Source organism: Chenopodium album, chromosome 27 (assembly GCF_948465745.1).
Source record: "Chenopodium album chromosome 27, dcCheAlbu1.1, whole genome shotgun sequence".
NCBI lineage: Eukaryota > Viridiplantae > Streptophyta > Magnoliopsida > Caryophyllales > Amaranthaceae > Chenopodium > Chenopodium album.
In genome coordinates this window covers 34,967,458-34,987,379 of record NC_137860.1, presented here as the reverse complement: position 1 = coordinate 34,987,379, position 19,922 = coordinate 34,967,458, and the positions used below count along the sequence as shown (strand labels likewise).

At 33.4% G+C, this 19,922-nt stretch overlaps 1 protein-coding gene across 1 annotated transcript; it reads right to left on the bottom strand.

Annotated features, from left to right (window-relative positions):
- Positions 1-4,235: 4,235 nt before the first annotated feature.
- On the bottom strand, positions 4,236-7,004 carry LOC145618906 (cytokinin riboside 5'-monophosphate phosphoribohydrolase LOG5-like). Its single transcript, XM_081673514.1, has 7 exons — positions 6,726-7,004; positions 6,521-6,618; positions 6,375-6,405; positions 6,160-6,259; positions 5,976-6,046; positions 5,688-5,831; positions 4,236-4,859 (listed from the first exon to the last, which is right to left on the bottom strand). The coding sequence occupies exons 1-7, from the start codon at positions 6,909-6,911 to the stop codon at positions 4,746-4,748; spliced, it is 744 nt and encodes a 247-aa protein (XP_081529640.1). The 5' UTR covers positions 6,912-7,004; the 3' UTR covers positions 4,236-4,745.
- Positions 7,005-19,922: the final 12,918 nt, after the last annotated feature.

Here is a 19,922-nt window from a genome sequence, read left to right as displayed (position 1 = left end):
GGGCCAAGTCTATAAACCTATTTATAAGAGAATATTTTAAGACTTTACAGACATTTACCGTAAGACTTTTATCGGTTTGTATCATATTTAATTTTCTAAATCTCAAATTCAAAGTAGTGCACAGATGACCAATGTTGGATATAACTGCTATAGAGAACGTACATGTTATAGTTGTTAGTCGTGTGTAAAGTAGAAATGTTGATTAGAGGAAAAAAATGCTACGAAGTACAAAATATATGAAGTATTTAGCTAGCAAGAGGAAAAACCACTTGACTAGACTAGTGTTTTTCTTAGCATCAAGTGACTTACATACAAAAACAAAAGTAACGAAAAATAAATTCATACTTGTATTCAAGATCTGAATTTTAAAACAATTCGCCTTTTTTTGGTCTCCTTTCAATATTGCAAATTGAATCCTAATAACTTTTTTGTCAATCTCATATTTGCAGTCCAGAACTTTTTATCTAATCCTCTGTTCATATCTTCAAATCCGAGTTAAAAATGGTAACAGTGTGGGATAAAATGTGGTGAAACATATATTACCATGCTAAAAAGAGCAAGGTTGTGTTTCGTACAACAGTTTAGATACAAAAGCACCTTAATTATAAAATAACTAAAAATATTAAACTACCTAAGCTAATTAGACTCATCTCAGCCCTTTGTACTGAAGAAAGTAAAAGGAAGTTGGAATCAAAGAAACAATTCTACTTAATCCTTATTGGGCCTTTCCGTAAACTTTAATACGATCAAAGCCCATAATTCTTACTAGTGGGCTGATCAAGCTCCTATAATAAATTTATAATCTTGAGGCTTACAGTCTTTATTGTAGTAGGCTTGTGGGGTACATCTAGTGACCAATATAATGGGGCCTTAGGCTTTCTAAATCTACTAACAAGTTGGATTATAATCTTTAATTTTGAAATATTTTTGGGGAGGCTCACTAACAACTTCAAAAGCTATTGCTAAACACGTCTATAAATAGGTTCTTACTCCCTACAAGTACAAAAATTTGCGAGAAATTATTATTATGTAACAGGTTGCATGCAGGGTGAGGTATATCCAAGAGTAATTTTTTGCTTAGTGAAATGAAAAAAAAAAAAAAAGAAAAATTACATTAAAAAAAAAGGTGTTAAATGCGCAAATAATACTCTTAGGCGCACTTACCTCTAACCCACGAGGTATAATCGTGTCCATTTGCACATTTTCATCCCTCCCTCTCCTTGAAAAAGAAAAAGAAATATTTAAACTAGAGTAGATAATTGGGATACAAAAAGAATGAAACCCCATATAACTTGAAAAGAGTAAGAGTACATACACAAAATGATTACAACAAACAATTAAAAAAGGGACAAGTGGACAAGTACTAGGGAGTTATTTGGTGCATAAATACTGTGCTACAATATGTACTGTACATTACATATTATTACCAATTTTATTAATTAGCACCCTCAAAAAATTATTAGCAGATCGAAGTCATGATTCACTACAGTCTACAGTGAGTTATGGTTTAAATGTAACACTACATAAAACCAGGCTCAAGTACATTCTGAATTTATGAAAGTTTATGATTTTACTTACTATTTCAGAGTTTTATATGAACCTTGATGAAACATTGGTAAACGAGACAGTCACAAACCTTTTTACACTTGACAAAAGTTGATCTAATACAAGTATATGATCATTTTACAGTACCTAAAGTTTCAGTTTCATGATAATAAACATGCAAAATATAAACAAATAGCAAAAAAACAATAGAAATGTTCTACAAATGTTAGCGTCATACAGTCATAGAAGAAGCTAAGAATGGTAAAAAGAACAGATTGTATGTATAATATATGGTCCAGGTTCTTATATTATATGGTCCAGGCCAAGGACAGAAATAAACATTATTATAAAAAATTTATATTACATGAAAAAAAATTAAAGTAGAGGTTATAGTGAAGAAAAGTGAGCAATGTACTTGGAAAAACAGCAAAGAGTAGTCCACATCTTTTCACATGTCCCGGGGCTCCAAAAATAGAAGACATGCCCATGAGAATAGACCAAACTATGGTGTGTGTCGCGGTGCGAATGTGGGTGTGGGTGTGGGTGTGGGTGTGGCCTTTGTTTGGTGGGGGACTCCTACTGTCCTAGGCTTGTGTCCTTCATGTGTTCTTTGTGAATGAGGGTTGTGACCAGTTTTAAGTATTGCATGAGAATAATATTGGGGGGGACTACTTCTTATCAATTGGCTTTTTTTTTTTTTTTTTTTTTTTTTTTTTTTTTTTTTTTTTTTTTTTTTTGTGGTGTGTTTGGAAAACAAGTGGATTAAGATGTCCTTTCTCTAAGATGGTACTATTGATTAGGGTTAGATTTTATGTACGATTGAGGGTTTCGTACTTGAAATTTAGTCTCGCAAAGAAATCAACGTTTAAGATTATAACGGCATCTTATGTACCGAGCTTGATCTTGACAAAGCTAGTTGAAATGATAGAGAATATTCGCTAAATATTCTTCTCATAAGTTCAGGTTCTATTAAGATAAGTGACACTATAACAATTAAATCTATCAAAAAGAAATTTAAACATTCACTAGGCAATCAATTCTATTAGCGTATCACTAGTGACGAAACATTGTGTTTGTAAAAAATTTACTCATGAATTATTACTATCACTCACTTTATTCGTAGATTTATTTGGTGCTAGACGATTGGTTTTTATGGAAAATATTACATGCATCGAAAATAATGTATCATCATGAACACAATCGACATAAAATTAGACTTCCTACTAAACGTATGCATAAACTTATTATCATTACCTCTATTTATGACCGAACATTCTCAACACCGACGACCTAAAATTATCATAATACATGTGCGTCAAAAGAAGAGAAATAATTCTATAGTTCATGGTCCATTTTTCCCTAGGATAATGATAGTTAATGGTCCATTATTCTGAATGTTATAAGAGGTAGTAAAATGGTTCTTTTGATCTATACCATGCTGTCCATGCAAATACACATTTATAGCTATAAATGTAATATAAAAATATTGTATGTATACTTGTAATTAGAAACACTCGAATTTTGACAATGATATGATACTACACTACAATAATCTTGATAACAATGTTACAATGTATCAATAATCGATCAATTCGAGGGGTAGCAGTTGCTTGGAAGATATTGACACTCTTTCCTCACCCCACAAATGAACTCAACTAATACATGCACTACTAATCCTTAAGAATGGCTTGATGTATGGATGTTGCACACGAAACGATCAATTCAAGTCAGGATCTATTCTTGTACTCGTCGTACTAATAGTGAAGGGTATGTACCTTGTATATACATGCTCGAAACATTCAAATTAATCAAAACATTCAACAAAATAACACGGACTTGTAACGAAAGACAGAAAACCAATACAAACTACACCATTTGTTTCTTGACTAGCAGAGTCATGATTGGTCAAGTTTATTGATAAGAAGATTATCTTGCATCATTTCCCTCTAATTTCACACAAAAAAAGAAGAGGAAATCAGGTGTTTGATTGGTGGAGGACCATTGACAGGCAGCAAACGCCCTCAAAGCTACATCAGATGAAACAAAATTACTTGTGCAGCATCTGCATTGTACTCCCCTGAAATCGTGTACCGCGCTTTACTGATCATTTGAAGCAGCACAACGCTACGTACAAATTGCATCTCACCCTCTTACTCAAGTATACACAAAAGTAGCCTTAAACACTCAAAGAATACCTGCCATAATCGCAAAGGAAGCCAAGCCTCATACCATTTTATAATATCATGCATCCTAGCTTTATTCTTTTTACATCTTCAGTGATGCATGCAAATCCCATGCTGTTATTAATCATTTTACACTGTTTTGCTTATGCATATCATCTCGGTGTACTATGCCATACTACCTTAAAATGCATAATGGTAACGAGGCAGGGCCATAGGGTGATAACACGCCTCCATAGTTGGTGTTTCGAGAATGGTTGTAATGTATAGACATGGAGATGCTCAGTTCACAACTACTAATGGAATTTTGAGTTTTATTGTAATGTATAGACATGGAGATGCTCCATTCACAACTAAAAATTTATCTATATTATTTGAAATATATTGATTATTGTGACAATTTCCATTAGGCGATAAGGAGATTGGGTTAAATTTGACATGTAGAATACCACGTCTATTGGGTTAAAAACACATTTGAAATACAAAGATGAAAATTTCAAAGAACGGAGATAGTAATATAATAGTACTTTCATTATATTCATTTCATACATACAATTCATGGATAATAAAAAGTTAGAAGATTACATACAACCAAGACCACCTACAATAATATATATAATGACATTAGTAGTATTTTTTTTTTTCTTTTTTCCTTTTTTCTTTGGAGGTAGCTAGCAACATTAGATAGGGGTAGGCTCAAAAAAGAAGATTCAAAAGTTGTAGCAAAAAAACACTTGCAACATTCCATGACCTTTTACACTTGATGCAACTTTTCATATGGTCAGTTACTAATAATATGATTTTGAGTTTTTTTTTTTTTTTTTTTTTTTTTTTTAACCCCTTATAACTTCCCATGCTATTATATAGTTTTAGTTAGAGGGACCCAAAAGGAAGATTCTTCATCTTTCCACAATTTACCTATTTTCTTCCCTCCAAATCAGCAGCAAAAAATTTAATATAATTTTTTTTTTTTTTAAATTTTTAAAAGTTGGACTTTCTTTGTTTGATGATGCATGATCTTTACATAGCCACTTCAGTTTGCAAAGGAGTGGTGTTGAATCCCACTTGAGGTTGTTGTTGTTGCTCTACCTCCCACATTGCCTTTGCTATTACTCCATTCACTGGCTCATATTCCTAAATTCATAAAATTAAATAAATCAAATTAAATAAATTTGAATAAAATAAAGTGAAATAATGCCAACTAATTGTGTAATCATTATTATCTATGACTTTTTAATGAATATCATTAATAATAAATCATTTCATATTACTGTATTTTCATTGCCTCTGATAAGATTTCCACTAATATGGTGATGGAGATTACACATCAAGGTTCATATATATAGTGGAAATCCCAATATCTTTATCCTTTTAATTGGCATATGACCCCTTTAACAAAATCATTTATAATTTAATAAATTTGATATGACAATATTTTACTATTCTTTCATTATTATGTTATTAAGCTTTAATCACTCTTTTTTCAAAGTCAAGCATAGTTAATTAAAGGGTGATCTAAGTTATTAATAGTCTCTCAAAAAGTAAAATAATATACATACACAAAAAATTTAAGTACACTACTTGATAGTTATGATCAAAAAGATATTATGGGTCAAGATTCCCTTCAAAATAACAAGCTGCATCATTTGTGTCCGTAATCATAAAATACTACTCCGTACTCACTCCGTGACTTAAAAGTCATAAACTTGTTCAAATATACCAACTTATCCTAGAAACTACTATGGTACCCTCCTCGGCATTTCATATTTGTATTACAGTATCAACGTGACAATCAATTTTGAATTGAGGGTTTTACTTATTTAAAACCAAACCGTGCAACATAGTAACAGTGTATTTGAAATGGTGAAAAATTAGTAAGGTAAGGCCACACACAAAAAAAAGAAAAGATAAGATTTTTACAGAGGTTTAAGAGATGAAAAATAAAAAAGGTGTAGGACCCACCTCAAGTTTCTGAACAAGTTCTTTAGCAGTAGGAGCAGAAACAAAAATGTGGCGTTGTGAAGGATGAATGAAACCATCATCAACTGCTTTGTCAATGAAAGTGAGCAATGAATTGTAATACCCATCAACATTCAGCAATCCCACCTACATAATTTTTTTAATCAAATTACAATCATCAATATCATATAATAAACATAATTTCACCCTTTAATTAATTAATCAATCTACACTTATATTGCATGCATTATTATTTATATTATATGGTAAGGTGTATGTAAATTTACATACAGGTTTGTCATGAATTCCAAGCTGTGCCCATGTTATAACTTCCAGCAATTCTTCCAATGTTCCATACCCACCTGTTCAATTTATAGACAACCTTCGAGTCACATTACGAGTTCAAATTACACTATCAACGTGACAATTAATTAACGCGGGTGGTAAAATTTAGCGAGTGGGGAAGTAATGGGACCTGGAAGAGCAATAAAACAATCAGAGTGGCGGGCCATTTCAGCTTTTCTTTGGTGCATATTTGCAACTGGTCTCAATTCCCCAACTGTTTCTCCAGTAAGCTATAGTTGAATTTATCCAAAAATACACAAACATTCCCTCATTATTAACTTATTTTTTGTAAAAATAAAAATCATGTAACATAATTTTAACAGAAAAATGCCAAAAAAAAATTACCTCTTTCCCCATCAAAGTCTTGGGTATAATTCTGTTCACAAAATATCAAACAATAAACAAAATTATTACACAAAAATTCAAATTTTTTTTTTTTTTTTTTAAAGAAAGGATTTTTTTTTTTTTTTAAATCTAGGTTAAAATCATACCCAATAACATGACCTCCACCTTGATGAACAGTTTGAGAAACCAAACCCATCAACCCAATACTTCCACCACCATAAACAAGATTCAATCTTTTTTCAACCTTGAACAAAAAAACACAAAATCAGCTTTTAAAACCCAGAAAATAAGCTAAGAAATTACTCCATAATTAGCAAATTAAACAGTAATTACTAAACGAGAAGAAAGTACCAGTTGTTGGCCAAGTTCAATGGCGGCTTCACGGTAAGAATCACGCTTACCAGTGCTACTACCACAGAAAACACAAACACATTTGAATCTTGAAGATGATGAAGAAGAAGAAGCAGCTTCTTTTACTATGGTTGTTGTTGTTGGCTCCATTTTTTGCTCTACTACTGTTTGTTTCTCAAAACACATTTTATTTTTTTGGTAATTTATAATTTAATAAAAAGGGGAACAAATGGTGATTGGTCAAGGAGAGGTCGGTCCACTATATATAGAGATAGAGAGAGATGGGAAAATGAGAAGGGATTATAATGACTATATAAAGTATTTATAGAGTTTCATAATTTAATTTTTTATAGGGGTACTTTGTCTTTTTCTTTTTTTTTTTTTTTAATGAAATGAAAATTGAATTATTTATGCAAAATACTTGTAATAAATAAAAAGAAAAAAGTATGTGTAGTTTTTAAGTTCTGGAACCAAGGGTCCAAGGCAAAAAAGTGGAGCCCCCATTTCTTTTGGAGGAATAGTGTATCAAGATTCAAGAGTATGAAATATTGAAATGAGGTTGAGGAGGACAAAAAGGAAAGATTGGCTTCTTCTTTGCTTCTCTTGCCACCCGGTCCCTCCACGTGTCCCTATTTTACATTTATTTTGGAATTTTTTCTTTAAGTTTTAGAAAATATCTTCTTAGGGCTTGTTCTCTTTAGCTTAATTTCAGTTCAGCTCCAATCAGTTCAGTTCAGTTTAGTTCAGTTCTTATCCTAATTTCCTTCTCTCATAAAATATTTAGTTTAGCTATAATAAGTTCAGTTCAGCTCAGTTCAGTCAATCAAAATAGGCCTTTATACTCATACGAGTATTAACTTTCTCTAACATTAACTTTTCAGAGCTGACTTGTGAGAAATGTTGATTCAATATTTTCCTTAAAATAACATGATAGTATCAATTACTCTAATCGCCTCTAATGTTTGACTCATATTTAATTTTATTGCGTTTACAAGTTTTATTTAAGTTGTTAGGTAAATTTTTCCTTTTAATATGCATGTAGGTAGAAAATAAATGTACTTCGTAGTATGTTTTGAAATTTATTATTCTTCAATCTAACTGGCTAAGTGGCATGTTGTTAATTAATCAACTAAAGGTATGATAAGTACGGAGATTAATCTGATAACTATAACTCTCCATTTTTCATTTCGCATTCTCAAATTTAGACAATACGCCGTCCTTATTTATTAGGTTCAAGATAATAGAAGAGTTTTTATCAAACTTCCATGTGGCAAAGTTTCTTTTCAAAAAAATGTTGATATATGATGTTTTGTTTACATTGTTAAGGTGTTTAACATTCCAACTCATAGTGTCGGAATAGATGTTGATGTCGTTTCATATATGTACACTTAAGTTTAGGTGTTATTAAGTTTCGACTTTTTAAGTTTTTGAGAACTACGAGTACTTTCATATCTAAGCTTCAAACTCCTAATAATCCAAATTTCAATTCTTATGGTGTTTAGAATTCAAACCTTTTTTTTAAATCTAAATATATATAAAAAAAAAAATTAGTGAGAAATCAAGAGGTAAAGACGACCACTCTTTATTTGGACCGTACCATCACTCTCTTATTGGTTATGTTTATATTAACCACCCTCATTTTGCATAAACATAATGAGACAAAATTGAATCAACCTCAAATAATATCGGAACATAAACTTTATTACACTTATTAAACTATAATAATGTTGGATTTGGACAAATAAGAATCCAATTCAATCTAACACAATCTTGTTACCACAGTTTGGACTAATATAGGTTTAATTAATTAATCTCCTTTATTTTGTTTGATATTAACACCTTGAGTACGTAATGTCAGCCTCCTTTAGCAAATTGTTAACACAAATCTTAATTAATTAATAAATTCACAGCAACTGTCTTACTGGCTAATTATCCTATGTTGCCATCAAGTATATTTGCTTAGATCTAACATTAATTTAATAAACTTTTACGTGTTAAGCTGATGTATGTAATTTAATATTATGTCACATACGCATTGAACAACATATGTACGTTATATGATCAAAACCATATATTTGACCAATTTTTATATCTTAATAGGTCATAATAAGATTCCATTATATCTAATTACTACTATAACAAATATCGAATCTAATAATTTAATCTTCGTATCATGTAAATGTATTTTGTTTACCAGTCGGGAGACGTATTATTAGACTGTTTCCAAGATTAGCGAAATGGTCAATTATCCTATCCAATTTATTAATCTTGTTTACGTAGCCAACGTTACAACGTAGGTGTATATATGAGCATGTTTCATTTAACGCCTTTTGTCGGAACTTATATTATTTGACATCTGGCAAATTATAAGTTTGTCGGAACTTATTTTGTACGAATTAGGGTATGTTCTCATACATTTAAATTAAGTTATGTTCAGTTCAGTTTAGCTTAGTTCAGTTCAGTTCAGCTCCTAATTTCCTTCTCTTATAAAATATTCAATTCAGCTCAGCTCAGTTCAGTTCAGTTCAATTCAGCTGAGTTCAGTCAATGAGAACAGACCCTAATAGTTTATACATTATCTAGACTTGATCAAAAATGAGGAAATGCACCTCCTATATATTGATTGAAAGCACGATCAATCAACAAGGCTATTACGAAGTCCATATATCCTTCTGTCTTGGGGTGTGATAATATTCATGAAATCAAATGATACTCTAAATTAAATTATTTTTCAAAAAATAATTCGAAGTAATTAAAAAGAAAAAAATCTAAAAGATGGTGGCGACTACACGTGCAGTAGCAGCACTAGGATAAAATAGACATAAACAAATGCTTTTTACTTGTACGACTTGCCAATGTTATTCCAATTATTATTTCTTTTCATTTCCATAAATATTACTCGTATCGTTTTTCCCCACCGTCCACCGCCCAAAACCCTAGATCATATGATCATATCCATATCCAACTTCCATCTCCCGTGGATTGTAATAATAACTGAAAAAACTAATATTTCTAGTGCTTTTATATTTCTTTTTTTTATTATTTATTTATTTATTTATAGATGTTTCGGCAAAAAATGAGCTAACCGGACCTTGGAGGGTTGCCTGAGAACCTCGAATTTGGGTCTTGAATGGACCTGCAAAATGAACCCCGAGCCCCGGGGGTTGACCCCGGGGCGGAGCCTCCGACGCCCAAGTTAGTAGCCAAACAATGCATATTTTGAGAGGAGTTTAGGGGAGAGAGTGGATGAGTATGGTCATTTTAGATAATAAGAGTGACCTCCCTTTACCTTATGCCCTTTGAGGGGTATTTATAGGAGTACATGAGTGGGTTTGTGAGCCTTAAAAGTACATATGTGGGCCGTTGTAGGCCATATTGATGCACTTGACTTATTTGGGGCCTTTTAGACCTTTTTTATGCCCTTTGGGCTTATATGGGTAGAATTACCCAAGACTAAAATGGGTATGACCATTTTAGTACCCAAACAATTAGCCCCCGAGACCCAATTCTATTTGAAAAATGAGTTGGGTTTTGTTTCAATTTCCCAAATAATTCGTTCATAGAAATTGAGTCGAAGGACTTTATTTGTTCAGGTTTATGCAAGGCAACACTCTTGATCCAAGGATTGAAAGAGTTCATCCGGGGCAACACTCTTGATCCAAGGATTGAAAGAGTTAATTACTCTTAATCCGAGGACTGAAAGAGTTCATCCGAGGCAACACTCTTGATCCAAGGATTGAAAGAGTTAATTACTCTTGATCCGAGGACTGAAAGAGTTCATTCGAGGCAACACTCTTTATCCAAGGATTGAAAGTGTTATTACTCTTGATCCGAGGACTGAAAGAGTTCATCCGAGGCAACACTCTTTATCCAAGGATCAAAAGAGTTATTACTCTTGATCCGAGGACTGAAAGAGTTCATCCGAGGCAACACTCTTGATCCAAGGACTGAAAGAGTTATTACTCTTGATCCGAGGACTGAAAGAGCTTATCACTCTTGATCCGAGGACTGAAAGAGCTATTCTTGATCCGAGGACTGAAAGAGCTTATCACTCTTGATCCGAGGACTGAAAGAGCTTATCACTCTTGATCCGAGGACTGAAAGAGCTACTCTTGATCCGAGGACTGAAAGAGCTACTCTTGATCCGAGGACCGAAAGAGCTAATCACTCTTGATCCGAGGACCGAAAGAGCTTATCACTCTTGATCCGAGGACTGAAAGAGCTTACTCTTGATCCGGGGATAGAAAGAGTTTATCACTCTTGATCCGGGGATAGAAAGAGTTTACTCTTGATCCGAGGATAGAAAGAGTTTCTCACTCTTGATCCGGGGATAGAAAGAGTTTACTCTTGATCCGAGGATAGAAAGAGTTTGTCACTCTTGATCCGGGGATAGAAAGAGTTTACTCTTAATCCAAGGATAGAAAGAGTTTATCACTCTTGATCCGAGGATAGAAAGAGTTTACTCTTGATCCGAGGATAGAAAGAGTTTATCACTCTTGAACCGGGGATAGAAAGAGTTTACTCTTAATCCAAGGATAGAAAGAGTTTACTCTTGGTCCGAGGAACCCAAAGAATTCCGAAGGGATCGGACTTCTCTTTTTTTTTTTTTTTTTTATTATCATCATCATCATGAGGATGATTGATGATTAATTTTATCATCGTCCTCGTGAGGATGGTTGATGATTATTTTTTGAGGAAAATATTGACTCAAAGTATTGAGAGCCATTTTCATTTTGCTGAAGCATTTTGATTGGTAGGCTTTTTTGGTAGTCGGCCTTCCTTAATAATCAAATGCCTTTGCTGAATTAGCTTGAGCCCATGATGCGCCACCTACTATGTAAAAGTAGGCTGTATGGGCACGATCAAATTGAAGACAATCTTGAGGTAGCACTTCCTTCTTGATTTCTTCATCATTTCGTAGTAGCTTCAGCAAATCAACATTTTTTTTTTTTATAAACCATAATCATCAGAGTTGATGAAGGTTAAAGTTTGGTACAATCTGAGCCAACTGCATTTGATTGGTTGCCGAAGCTAATTGCTTCGGATCATTTGCTTCGGCTAGACAATTAGACATGAAGCACTTGATAGGCCTCGGTTTTGATGAGCCACCTCTGGCTGAAATGAGCTTCGGCTCGAATGAACCACCTTCGGCTCAGAGGAGCTTCGGCTCGGACGAACCAACCTCATGCTTGGTTAGCTGACTGAGTTCGGCCTGGGCTGAAACACCTTCGGCCTAGGCTGAGACACCTTCGGCTTTGGCTAAAACTCCTTCAGCTGGGTGAGCTTCGGTTCGGATGAACCAATTTTCGACACCACCTTCGGCATGGAGCAATTTAACCTCGGCAATGGTGAACCCGAGCAAGGAGCTTAAGCTTTGGCGAGAGTGAACCTCGCCTGGAAGCTCGAACTTCGGCGAGGTGAACACTAGTAGAAAAATTCAAAAAAACACCGGTCAATGGCCACCGGTTTTTGAAAACCGGTGGCTTAAAAAATGGGCGGGATAGGCTAATTCACATTGCCACCGGTTCAAACCGAACCGGTGGCATAAATGGTAATTGCCACCGGTTTGAACCCGTGGCAATAATCAATTTAAAAAAAAAAAAAATGCCCCCTTTATATTCTCCAAACCCTAGCTTCCTCATTTCCCCACTCCCTCAGCCGTTCTTTCTCTCTCTTGCTCTCCCCTCTCTTCTTCTCTTTCAATTCATCTGATCTCCTTCTCCAAACCCTTCTCTTCTCTTCTCCTTCTCCCTTCGATCTCCTTCTCCCTCTTCTCTTCTCCGATCCCTTCGATCTCCTTCGTCTCCTTCTCCCTCTTCGATCTCCTTCGTCTCTCTTCTCCCTCTTCGATCTCTTCTCTTCTCCCTCTTTGATCTCCTTCTCCCTTTTCTCTTCTCTTTCATTTCCATCATCACCAAGACCACCACGAAGACCACCACGAAGACATGCAGCGGCACGAGCCACGAGGTTTGTGTTAATTGATTTTGTGATTTTTTGTGCTTAATTGATTTTTCGAAATTTATGGATTTAGTTGATTTCGAAAGTTTTGGGCTTAATTGATGTTGCATGTATAATTCATTTTCTGCGTTTGCTGGGTCACCTTGATTTTCTGGGTTTGATGATCTTCGAATGTTTTGGGTTAGGGGTTTTTTGGGTTTTGTTTTGTTAATTAAACGAATTTTCTGGGTTAATTAATTATTCTTGTTTTTTTTTTTTTTTTTTGTCGAGTAATTTTTTTTTTGTCAAGTAATTTTTTTCTTGTTTTGATGATCTTTGAAGGATTCTGGGTTTTTTGGGTTTTGTTTTGTTAATTAAACGAATTTTCTGGGTTAATTAATTTTTCTTGTTTTTTTTTTTTTTTTTTTTTTTTTTGTCGAGTAATTTTTTTTTGTCAAGTAATTTTTTCTTGTTTTGATGATCTTCGAAGGATTCTAGGTTTTTTGGGTTTTGATTTGTTAATTAAACGAATTTCTGGGTTTAATTAATTTTTCTGGTTTTTTTTTTTTTTTTTGTCAAGTAATTTTTTTTGTTTTAATTGATGCAGGTTAATTGATTTAGATCTTAATAACTCGAAGAATGAAGATGATCGAATATAAGTTGAAGAATCAAGATGTTGTATTGGGGTTTTTCATTTTAATGTTGTAATTTATTTTTTTGTATTATATTGTAATTTTTTTTTTTTTTGATTTATACGTTGTAATTTGTCATTTTGATGTTGTAATTTTTTTTTTGATTATATGTTGTAATTTTTTCGAATATAATGAATAAAATTGGTCAATTATATTTAAATTTGATGTTATTATTTTTTTTTTTGAGTTAATTGGTCCATTATATTTAAAGTGAAAAAGACCAAAAAAAAAATATATATATATAAAATGTCTGCCATCCCCCTAAAAATAAAAACCGCCAAATATAATTGCCACCGGTTAACCGGTGGCAATTATTTATTTTGCCACCGGTTTTGAACCGGTGGCCTTTTGTTCAAGGATTTGCCACCCCCCAACTGACCACCGGTTCAAAACCGATGGCATAGGGGGGTTTTGAACCGGTGGCCAACTAGTATTTTCGTCTAGTGGAACCTCGCCTGGGAGATAAGCTTCAGCAATGGCTAACTTCGGCTCGGATGCAATTTGGTTCGGCTGAACCTCATTCGTCTCAGCTGAACCTCCTTCTAGTGGCGGAGTTGCGAGCCTTGAAGCTTGTGATATAGACCTCGGCAATTTGACGAGGACAAGATCTTTAGCTTTAGTATTTACTTATTCTGGATTTATGTTGGTGGCTTTTAATAAATCCATAGATTAATTAATGCCACCACCTAATGCCTTCGTGCATATCGAGGCACAATGAACAAAGTTTGTTCCACTTAAATTACAGTATACTTTGACTTGCCTTTTTCCACCATTTTCTTTGTTCAATTACAGTATGTGTTTGAGAAGGCACAATAATGGAGAAAATGAAGCAATTGTGTTTAGTAAATAATCAAAAGTGGAAATGAGTTTTGCCACCTTTGGCTAAGTGGTAGTTCGACAAAACTACTCATATACCTCACTTCAGCTTTTAGCAAGGCTTTAACTGAAGAAAGATACGACTGTTTAATGGACTTTGGGCTAAACTTACTGAAAATTTTGACCCATTTTCGTGATAGAACACGGTAGCCATGAATTAGTGGATTTTCATGGGTAGTAGAACTCGTCTCCCCACAGACGGCGCCAAATTGTTTCGGCAAAAAATGAGCTAACCGGACCTCGGAGGGGTGCCTGAGAACCTCGAATTTGGGTCTTGAATGAACCTGCAAAATGAACCCCGAGCCCCGGGGGTTGACCCCGGGGTGGAGCCTCCGACGCCCAAGTTAGTAGCCAAACAATGCATATTTTGAGAGGAGTTTAAGGGAGAGAGTGGATGAGTATGGTCATCTTAGATAATAAGAGTGACCTCCCTTTACCTTATGCCCTTTGAGGGGTATTTATAGGAGTACATGAGGGGGTTTGTGAGCCCTAAAAGTACATATGTGGGCCGTTGTAGGCCATATTGATGCATTTGACTTATTTGGGGCCTTTTAGACCTTTTTTATGCCCTTTGGGCTTATATGGGTAGAATTACCCAAGACTAAAATGGGTATGATCATTTTAGTACCCAAACAATAGATATATGTTTATTAGATTTTTCTAAATATTACCATTTATTGTAATTGTTATTCCTCTTAACTAAGATAAAATGATATGAAGTACGGAGTACAATGTATACTCCTAATTATTATTATTATTCTTAAAGCATTGTTAAAGCATTGTTATTATGTGTTAGACTTGCTTAGCTTGTATAGTCTTTTATAATTATTTCATATAGAATATCTATACTCATTTATATTTTTTGGATAACCATTTTTAAGATATTATTTGAGGATAAGATCGATATACATTAATAAAAGAATAAATACGAATAAGTATATATGTGAGAGTAAAAATGACTCCGTATTAAAATATACAAAAGGATAAAGGATAAACTCATATGATAAAAATAACTACTTCATTATAATGTTGGCCAAGCGTAATTTAAATAAATAATTGTTCCGCCCTTACCTACATATTTTGTTGTGGACAATACATCTAATCATCATTAAACATTGAAGAGACTAACTAACTAACAAACAAACCTAACAATTGAGATTTTATAATTCATTCACATACTATAAATGCACTTTTAGCAATGATTTTGTAGTCTTATGGATATATGTTTTGTTAATTCTTTTATTTTATTGTAAAAATTTATGAATTCAATTCATTATCTCAAAATATGTTAGAAATTATAAGTTAAATCATTCTATGTGAAAGCGTGTAATACAAATTCTTAATTTCACGTACGCTTAAACTCTTACTCATATTTATGGATACTCAATTTTTACTCACTCGCAATTTTTGTATCCACGTTTTATACTCCACATGTGAAGCACATACTTTTTATATAATTAAATTCATTTTACATACTCAAAATAGAAATTGATTTAAACACATCTTTTATAATTACTATTGTTGTTAAGATAAAAAAGAAAGGCACTTTAAAAATTAAAATTAAAGGGTAGGTGTGACACACCCATACAAAATGAAGAGAAAGTGACAAAACATAAGGCAACGTGTGGGTGAACAATTTATTAAATTTGATGAAAATAAAAATACTTAATTAAATTGGACCCCCTAAAAACTAGTTTGTACTCACAAATGTTGGTTTATAATTGGGTCAAATGATAGTGTAATAAGCCCCCACCCAAAAAAAAAGTGTTTATCCACACACAAAAGCAAGGCTTCAACGCAAGTTACCTCTTTCTATCTTTGTTTGTAATTTTGAATAAGCTTAGCTTTTTTTAAGGCACCTTTAATTAGTGCAGCAGCAGCAGCATACAGAGCAGTTGGTTAGCTGCTGATCGATCAGTGTGTTTCTCGTTTAGCTGCTGCTGCTGCTGCTGCTGCTATTGCCTTTTGTTAACGTAAACCACTCTTCCTTTTCTATCCAATTCTATGTGACTCCTTATATCATACTACGTACGTTTTAATAAAAGTTATGACTTTATTTTACTCTCTTGATAAGAGTAAGTTATACTCTTATCCAAAATTGGTTTTACACAAATAAAGTAGTATTAGCCGAATGATAAGGAAAGAATATTTTGACCTTGAGACCAGAGGCCAGGTTTAATCCCCGACCCCTTATGAGTACTTTGAGGTTAAGAATTCCCTTATCTTTCTCACTCATTCTCAAAGTATAGTATTTAACTAGCTTGCTGATTTGTTAGTGTGACATATTGGGTTGACTTGTGAATCTATGAGAGGTTTTAGATTGTACTTCCCCCGACCTGTTTCTTATTATAAATGGATAAAAATGATGATCTCTTTAATTTTAAAGCACTTGTAACATTTTACTTCCCCTGGCCTGTTTCTTATTATAAATGGATAAAATAATGATCCCTTCATTTTTAAAGTACTCTCGATGTTAAAAACCTGCGTATGAGTTAGGACTAGCTAAGTAGCTATCCACATTGAAGAAATACATACATGAAAAATAAAGGTTAAAATTTAAGACCGATGACGTAGCTAGTTTTCCTATTGATTATCAATTGATTATAGAATGAAATCCTACAAAGGTTAAATGATCATTTTCTTCTTTGATGTGGATGTGGGTGTGTGTACTCAACCTAGTGAGTTAATTAATCAAATTTATACACGAATAAGAAAAGATACTAAATGTACTAAATAAAAAGGAACATCCTAAATGAAAATGTAAAAATATTTTAGGAACAGAGGGTGTAGTATTTATAACTACAAGCTAGCTGAGAGTAGTGATTAATTAGTACAAGTAGGAATTAAAGTTGAGGTAGCAAAGTGGATTAATACGTCATGGCGTATAAATGATTTGTGATGATTATCGGGAATTCATCGACTTCAGCTTTATCATTAACTGATGGTTCCCAAGACAAGTTTGATATGGACAATTCTGTGTGGCAGTAGATATATTATTATTATCATTACTCATTAATTGTTTTCTGCATCTTATTTTAAATCTCTTCCTTTCCTACTTTACTAGGTGTAGACATCCATTTGTGTCTCCCCAAAACCAAACCCAGTGATGAATGTTTTTCACGTCGAACCATTATCGAATAAGGTGAAAGTGGTTGAAAGTCAAGTGTTGCGGTTTAGTTTTATTAAAATTCTCTTCTCTCTGTTTTTGAAAATAACTCTATTTATTTGAAAATAGCCAAACCGGTTTAGTTTGGTCCATGATTAAGGTCCAATAATAGTGTAGTTGGATGGAGCTTGAAAAGACCTTTCCAACGATATATTATAAGCCCAATTCCGATGAAATATTGAGGAAGTTATGGCCAATATACTAAACTGGGCCCGGTTAATTATTTAAATACGGCCCAATGATCTAGAGGAGGGCCTGATGTTAATTATTATTCCTAAAATTATTAGGATTAATTATAATTTCCTAGAAGTTTCTAGGAGATTCTTTTTAATTCTAATATTATTAGATTTAATAATTAATTATTTTAAAATAGACTTTATTTGGAGTAAAATATTATTTTGTTATCTTAAAAATACGTATTTTATCTTCTGTACAGATTCCGTAGATCAAGTTGATTAAAGATCGGATTCCGCGTGAAGAAAACGCGTTAATACAGGTTGTCGCCAAACGACAAGTCTGTCGCCGCGCGACAGACCCTGTCGCGTCGCGACAGAGTCGATTCCTGGCGACAGCGTGTAGTTTTATTCCTTATCAAATTCTATGATTTTCCGGACTATTTTCATTATAAAAAGGGTCCGAATCCCTGTTTTCAGAATCAGGAATTCTCATCATCAATCATCAACTTTCATCAACTCTCATCTATTCTCCCAATTAATTCTCTCTATTCTCTCATCAAGAATTACTTAATTCTTATTTTTCTCTCTCTTTCTAAACTACCTTTTTACAAAACACAATATTCCACATTCACAAGACTTGGAATCTCTTAGCCAAGTTCGAAGTTGCCTTCGCCCTAGACGTGCAAGAGGTACGAGGCTTCAAAGTATGTAATCTTATTACTCTCTTTCAATGTAGAAAGCATGTTTATTAATGTTTAATTTCTAGTATCATGTTAGGATGCTTTTAATGCTTCCTAATATCATGTTAGGATGTTATTTTATGCTTTCTAGTATCATGTTTAGGATACCTTTACTTATTTCTAATATTATAATGTCATGTTAGTACCATGTTAGGTTTAAAGCTTTGATCTTTATTGTTTAGTGACATGCTAGGGTTTGTTATTAATCTTGTTAGTATCATGCCTAGGATCTTGCTATTATATTTAAGCTTTATTATATCATGTTATTATCATCATTATTGTTTATGATTTATTATTATGTTGCTTGATTTATTTTTTATTGTTATTGCTTGATCACACCTTTTATGATTGTTAAAGGGAATTTGTACTTGAAATCACGCTTAATAAGATTAATAATTTGGTTTAGGCTAATGTGATTTTAATTCAAGTGATCGCCAATAATAGTATTATTTGTGCATTGATATTCAACCAACATAGATTAAACATGGTAGGTTTAATATGATGTTTGTATGTTATTCGAAAAGCGCACATGAATACGAGCAGAACAAAGTAGAGGCCTATTTTATAGGGCGGGTCCTTTCTTTTGTAGATTGGATTCGTACCCTCATCCCCGGACCCTGTTTGGTTCAAGACCTTATGGAGTAGTTGATGGTCCTTTTGGATTGTCTTTTGGGTTTACAAGTTCCTAAAACTTGTTGGCGACTTTTTGCTCTTTTTCTTTCCCTTTGGAACGCCACCGTACTTTAGTGTATGATCACAGTGGGGTTCAAGTTTGGGGTTATCATGATGCTTGAAATATTCCCTACACTAGGTCCATCACTTTTTCTTTTTCATGCAATGTAAGCAAGATACTCCCCAATATTATCTTCTACTTGCTGATTTTACTAATCGGATCAAATCACATAAAACAAGTTCGGATAAACAAAATAAGGTAAACAAATAAACCTGTCCTTAGTTAGTAAAATATTATGTCCCTAGCTCTGTATAGTCACAATACTTACTATTTTTTAAAAAAAGATAAAGAGAAAGATGTTGATCAGGCTTCAATTCTTATAGATTTTTTGGCCCATTATTTGTAAGTTAGAAAGTGATCGAAAGGGTAAAGGATCACTCACCTTCAGAGTGTCTTTAATAGGGATTGAACCCTAACCTCAAGGTTTAGCACTTTTGCTACTTAACCAAACTTGATGTCGCAACACTTATATTTGTGTGTAGATTTAATGAGGCTAGTAGATAATACACGAAGGAGAACTATATGCCGATCTATTAAAACCCCAATTATTTATCTCTCATATGACTAATGTGAGACTCAACATCACTAGTAGGTATTAGAGTCGTTTTTTTTTTTTTTGAAAAAAAAAGGATGCATTCAATAAGTAATAGTTAAGTTACAAGCCAAACTTGGTGATATATCACCAGTCAAATGAGATGAGTTCTCAGCACAAAAGTTAAAGTCTTTCACATAAGTAGCATTACAAACAAGTGGTGGTTGACTCAAAATACAAATTTCATTCAATCTTTCCAAGTTGGCTCTTGCATCCTTTGCTAGTTCATCAGCCAGACAGTTGCTGCTCCTACTTTCAAAGAGCATATCCTGATGGAGCTCCATT

What these genes read in the sequence shown, in the direction of transcription:
- LOC145618906 (XM_081673514.1), bottom strand. Translation starts at nt 6,911, where the DNA reads ATGTGTTTTGAGAAACAAACAGTAGTAGAGCAAAAAATGGAGCCAACA. An exon ending in TTGAACTTGGCCAACAACTG is followed by an intron (nt 6,619 to 6,725) that starts GTACTTTCTTCT and finishes TTTTTGTTCAAG; the next exon opens with GTTGAAAAAAGATTGAATCT. An exon ending in AACTTGTTCAGAAACTTGAG is followed by an intron (nt 4,860 to 5,687) that starts GTGGGTCCTACA and finishes TTATGAATTTAG; the next exon opens with GAATATGAGCCAGTGAATGG.